The following is a 6000-nucleotide window of genomic DNA, read 5'->3' on the forward strand; positions in this document are numbered from 1 at the left end:
GTGATATCTGTTCCTCCTGTATATCCTGCTCAGTGATATCTGTTCCTCCTGTATATCCTGCTCAGTGATATCTGTTCCTCCTGTATATCCTGCTCAGTTATATCTGTTCCTCTGTTCCTCCTGTATATCCTGCTCAGTGCTATCTGTTCCTCCTGTATATCCTGCTCAGTGATATCTGTTCCTCCTGTATATCCTGCTCAGTGATATCTGTTCCTCCTGTATATCCTGCTCAGTGATATCTGTTCCTCCTGTATATCCTGCTCAGTGATATCTGTTCCTCCTGTATATCCTGCTCAGTGATATCTGTTCCTCCTGTATATCCTGCTCAGTGATATCTGTTCCTCCTGTATATCCTGCTCAGTGATATCTGTTCCTCCTGTATATCCTGCTCAGTGATATCTGTTCCTCCGCTATATCCTGCTCAGTGATATCTGTTCATCCTGTATATCCTGCTCAGTGATATCTGTTCCTCCTGTATATCCTGCTCAGTGATATCTGTTCCTCCTGTATATCCTGCTCAGTTATATCTGTTCCACTGTTCCTCCTGTATATCCTGCTCAGTGATATCTGTTCCTCCTGTATATCCTGCTCAGTGCTATCTGTTCCTCCTGTATATCCTCCTCAGTGATATCTGTCCCTCCTGTATATCCTGCTCAGTGCTATCTGTTCCTCTGTTCCTCCTGTATATCCTGCTCAGTGATATCTGTTCCTCCTGTATATCCTGCTCAGTGATATCTGTTCCTCCTGTATATCCTGCTCAGTGATATCTGTTCCTCCTGTATATCCTGCTCAGTGATATCTGTTCCTCCTGTATATCCTGCTCAGTGCTATCTGTTCCTCTGTTCCTCCTGTATATCCTGCTCAGTGATATCTGTTCCTCCTGTATATCCTGCTCAGTGATATCTGTTCCTCCTGTATATCCTGCTCAGTGATATCTGTTCCTCCTGTATATCCTGCTCAGTGATATCTGTTCCTCCTGTATATCCTGCTCAGTGATATCTGTTCCTCCTGTATATCCTGCTAAGTGATATATGTTCCTCCTGTATATCCTGCTCAGTGATATCTGTTCCTCCTGTATATCCTGCTAAGTGATATCTGTTCCTCCTGTATATCCTGCTCAGTGCTATCTGTTCCACCTGTACGCGGGGGTGAGGGCTGGCGGTGGTATCGGTGATGAGCTCGAGGACCCGGCCGGAGACCCCTACGAGCTGTGGCGTATCCTTTTCGACATCACCTTCTTCTTCTTCGTCATCGTCATCCTCCTGGCCATCATCCAGGGTACGTTATCTACTAGGTTCTCATCCTTGTTTGGTTACCGTACCTCCGATCACATTGTTTTTCCATACGATATGAGTCATATGAGTCTTCCCAAATACCCCCTGTGGATAGGATTGGTACCCCCGGGGTACCAGAACCCCAGGTTGGGAACCATTGTATTTGGCTTCTTGCTGTTTAAAACAACAGCCGAGAGGACTAGGCTTTTTCCTGTGTAATAAATGTGAAGTTAAAATGCTGTCTCATTCAATACTCCAGGTTTGATTATTGATGCGTTTGGGGAACTGAGAGACCAGCAGGAGCAGGTGAAGGAGGATATGGAGGTAAGAGTTCACCTGGTCTGGAGGTGAGAGTTCACCTGGTCTGGAGGTGAGAGTTCACCTGGTCTGGAGGTGAGAGTTCACCTGGTCTCACCTAGAACCTACTGTATCAATGTTAGGAAACAGCAATGTTATTCTGTTGTTGTTAAGTCGTTGATACGATTCCATATTCTTCACAACAGAACATTTTATCCTCTTGAATCAACGCTAATATGTTAAGGAGAATGTATCTGATTAACACATTCCATCCTCTTGTAGACTAAATGCTTCATCTGTGGGATTGGAAACGACTACTTTGACACGACACCCCACGGCTTTGAGACCCACACCTTACAAGAGCACAACCTGGCCAACTACCTGTGAGTACATAACTGACATGAGCATGTTGTTCAAGCACATATGACCAGAGCTGCTCCATTAAAAGGCTCTCGTTTGAATTTAATTAGATGTGCTTAACCAATGAGGCTCTGGACGAAAGCCCGAGTTAATATTTTTGATCAATCTGGCCTCCTCTGACACTGCTTTTGTCCTTGTGCAGCTTCTTCCTGATGTACCTTATCAACAAGGACGAGACTGAACACACGGGTCAGGTACGTACAACAACACTTCTCTTTATCGTATGAACACAGGTCACAGGTCATCGAAAAACACCTTCTCACTCATTAAACCCTTCATCGTACTGCGTTGTCTCCCTCAACAGGAGTCGTATGTGTGGAAGATGTACCAGGAGAGATGCTGGGACTTCTTCCCTGCTGGGGACTGTTTCAGGAAGCAGTATGAGGACCTGCTTGGGTAGAGAGGACACCTAACACTACATTACCCAGCTACCCTACAACCCTACCTGGGTAGACAGGACACCTAACACTACATTACCCAGCTACCATAAAACAACACTATCTGTATTTGAGAGACCCGTCTACCTACTCACAACCCTACACCTTATCTGAGACAGACTTCTTACTCACGTCAATGAACTTTAATGGATAGACAAAACTATCTGGGTAGAGAGGACACAAGGACACTACCCTACAACACCATCTGGGTAGAGAGGACACCAGGACACTACCCTACAACACCAACTGGGTAGAGAGGACACCAGGACATGACCCAGCTACCCTACAACACCGTCTGGGTAGAGAGGACACCAGGACACGACCCAGCTACCCTACAACACCAACTGGGTAGAGAGGACACCAGGACACTACCCAGCTACCCTACAACACCAACTGGGTAGAGAGAACACCAGGACACTACCCTACAACACCAACTGGGTAGAGAGGACACCAGGACACTACCAGCTACCCTACAACACCAACTGGGTAGAGAGGACACCAGGACACTACCCAGCTACCCTACAACACCATCTGGGTAGAGAGGACACTACCCTACAACACTATCTGGGTAGAGAGGACACCAGGACACTACCCAGCTACCCTACAACACTATCTGGGTAGAGAGGACACCAGGACACTACCCTGCTACCCTACAACACCAACTGGGTAGAGAGGACACCAGGACACTACCCAGCTACCCTACAACACCATCTGGGTAGAGAGGACACCAGGACACTACCCAGCTACCCTACAACACTATCTGGGTAGAGAGGACACTACCCTACAACACCATCTGGGTAGAGAGGACACTACCCAGCTAAAACACCAACTGGATAGAGAGAACACCAGGACACTACCCAGCTACCCTACAACACCAACTGGGTAGAGAGGACACTACCCTACAACACCATCTGGGTAGAGAGGACACTACCCAGCTACAACACCATCTGGGTAGAGAGGACACTACCCTACAACACCATCTGGGTAGAGAGGACACTACCCTAAAACACCATCTGGGTAGAGAGGACACCAGGACACTACCCTACAACACCAACTGGGTAGAGAGGACACCAGGACACTACCCAGCTACCCTACAACACCATCTGGGTAGAGAGGACACTACCCTACAACACCATCTGGGTAGAGAGGACACTACCCTACAACACCATCTGGGTAGAGAGGACACTCTGTATCTGAGAGACTAACTCACTTGAACCTTAATGGAACCTGAAAACTAGCTCCACGTTGCTCTTCTGTTGCCATTGTATCCATCACACAGTTTCACCTATTGAAATGGCCAGCCACTACTGAGGAGAGACTGATGTGATGAAGACGATGACTGACGATGATTGGACTTGGTGTTTTGGATTTTTATATGGAAAGTCATTTTGCCTGTCACTAAAAGATAAGTCACCCGCCACGGTGACACCTCGTATGCTCTTTCGAACGCAAAAAATATATATATTTATTTTAATGTGATTTGTCATGATGACACGTTGCCCTTATTCACTTCGCTTAACACCAAAACCGTTGCACAATTTGTCATGCAGAGTGGAGACATTGATGTGTAGGGTTTCAGTTTGATGGGTGATGGAATGTACACGTAATGCACAAGCCATGATATTAATGCCGAAGACGGTAATAACCCAGATATTAACTGATTAACAATATAAGATTGATGCTAGAATGTGTATTGTGGTGGTGATAATGATGAAACTAGAAATTAAATTCATTGAATTAGAACTGTTCTAGCTTGGTCTGAATATGATTTGCTTGGTGAGATGAGGAATTTAAAAAATGCGTCCCTCAAGGGCCAGTCTTGAGCCCATTTATAGTTGTTTATCAAGTGCCATTGTGCCTTAATTTGAGAAACTATGCACACACAAACCTGGTGTCCCTTGACACTCTTTAGTGCTCTAGAGTTTGGATTAGTTAAGAGCATAATTGCCTAGCTACAGTAGTGATAGTTTTGTGGATTTTCAGTTCGAAACATTTACTTTGTTGTACAAAAACTAGGTAACCATTGTGTAAATGTTGCTCCGTTTGGATTGGTTCCCAAGCTTCAGAATCTCCTTGCCTGCCTGTACACCTTTCTTTCCACAGTAGAAATGAGAAATGACACACTGAGGAAATAACACGGTTCAAGATTTATTGAACACGTAGCGACAGAGAGAAACAGTGAACCTCTAATTGTATGAACATTTGGATGTAGTAGCTTTGAGAAACTGTGTTTCTTTCTGAGGAGGCAGGAAGAAGGATGGAGAAGAATAAAGTAACCAATGCAATGAAAAACATCTCTGTTGTCCATGGCAACTTGCACCTATCCAATCACAGAAACCTTTCTGAGGGTAGAGCCGTGTGTGTGTGTGTGTGTGTGTGTGTGTGTGTGTGTGTGTGTGTGTGTGTGTGTGTGTGTGTGTGTGTGTGTGTGTGTGTGTGTGTGTGTGTGTGTGTGTGTGTGTGTGTGTGTGTGTGTGTGTGTGTGTGTGTGTGTGTGTGTGTGTGTGTCTGACAAGGCAAAAGGAGTAGAAATACCATTATCCTTTAACGTTGAATAAGTAAAAATACAAAACACAGATAAACACTTGGTCGCTGACAGAGTTCTGATGCTGCTAACAGTCCCATATCTGTAGCCCCAGTCAGCCGCCAATCCTTCAGCCACTCGATCAAGCGACCCCGGGTTGGTTGGTTAGTGAGACAGAAAACGGGGATTTTGACATGTGGAATCAGTAAAATGGGAGTGGGGGGAGGGAGATAACTCTCAACAATTAATTTGTGAAAAGTAGATTCTATAATTGGCTATCATAAATCAAGAATGCCCTTTGTCCAAATTTGATCTTACGATTTTGTCCATTTATGAAAAGTTTTTAAAGCGATCTGTCTTAGCGTCTTTCAGATAAGCAGCGCTCCGTTCCTTGCCTGAGGAGAAGTGGAGTAAAATATTATATATGACTGGGTTAGAGGCCGGTAGGACAAGACACTTAACCCTAATTAACTCCAGGGGCGCTGTACTACTATGGTTGACCCTGTAAAACAACACATTCCACTGCACCTGCAACCATATACAGTATATTGCCATACTAAAACAGGAAAGGGCTTTCCCCAAACTGTTGCCACAAAGGTAGAAGCACAGAGTATTCTAGAATGTCATTGTATGCTGTAGTGTTACGATTTCCCTTCACTGGAACTAAGGGGCCTGAACCACGAAAAACAGCCCCAGAGTTCCTCCTCCACCAAACTTTACAGTTGGCATTATGCATTGGGGCAGGTAGCATTCTCCTGGTATCCGCCAAACCCAGATTAATCCGTTGGACTGCCAGATGGTGAAGCATGATTCATCACTCCATAGAACGCGTTTCCACTGATCCAGAGTTCAATGGCGGCGATTTTTACACCACTCCAGCCGACGCTTGGCATTGCATGGTGATCTTAGGCTTGGCCATGGAAACCCATTTCATGAACAGTTCTTGTGCTGAAGAAAAGTGAGCATTAATCGACTCCTGGGACAGGGGAGACTGGTCCCAAAACAAAGTGGATGATTTAAGATGAAGTCGTCAACCGTTATGGCCAAC

At 45.4% G+C, this 6000-nt stretch overlaps 1 protein-coding gene across 3 annotated transcripts in view; it reads left to right on the plus strand.

The window, feature by feature from the left end:
• Positions 1-4720, plus strand: part of LOC118374826 (ryanodine receptor 3-like) — a 251864-nt gene extending 247144 nt beyond the window's left edge. For all 3 annotated transcript variants that reach the window (XM_052471367.1, XM_052471368.1, XM_052471369.1), the window contains 5 exons: positions 1122-1278; positions 1534-1598; positions 1854-1954; positions 2134-2185; positions 2296-4720. In XM_052471367.1, coding sequence (XP_052327327.1) covers positions 1122-1278; positions 1534-1598; positions 1854-1954; positions 2134-2185; positions 2296-2391 — 471 coding nt within the window. In that variant the 3' untranslated portion in view covers positions 2392-4720. The remainder of the gene's footprint in view (positions 1-1121; positions 1279-1533; positions 1599-1853; positions 1955-2133; positions 2186-2295) is intronic.
• Positions 4721-6000: the final 1280 nt, after the last annotated feature.

This window comes from Oncorhynchus keta, chromosome 19 (assembly GCF_023373465.1).
Source record: "Oncorhynchus keta strain PuntledgeMale-10-30-2019 chromosome 19, Oket_V2, whole genome shotgun sequence".
NCBI classification, from domain to species: Eukaryota; Metazoa; Chordata; class Actinopteri; order Salmoniformes; family Salmonidae; genus Oncorhynchus; species Oncorhynchus keta.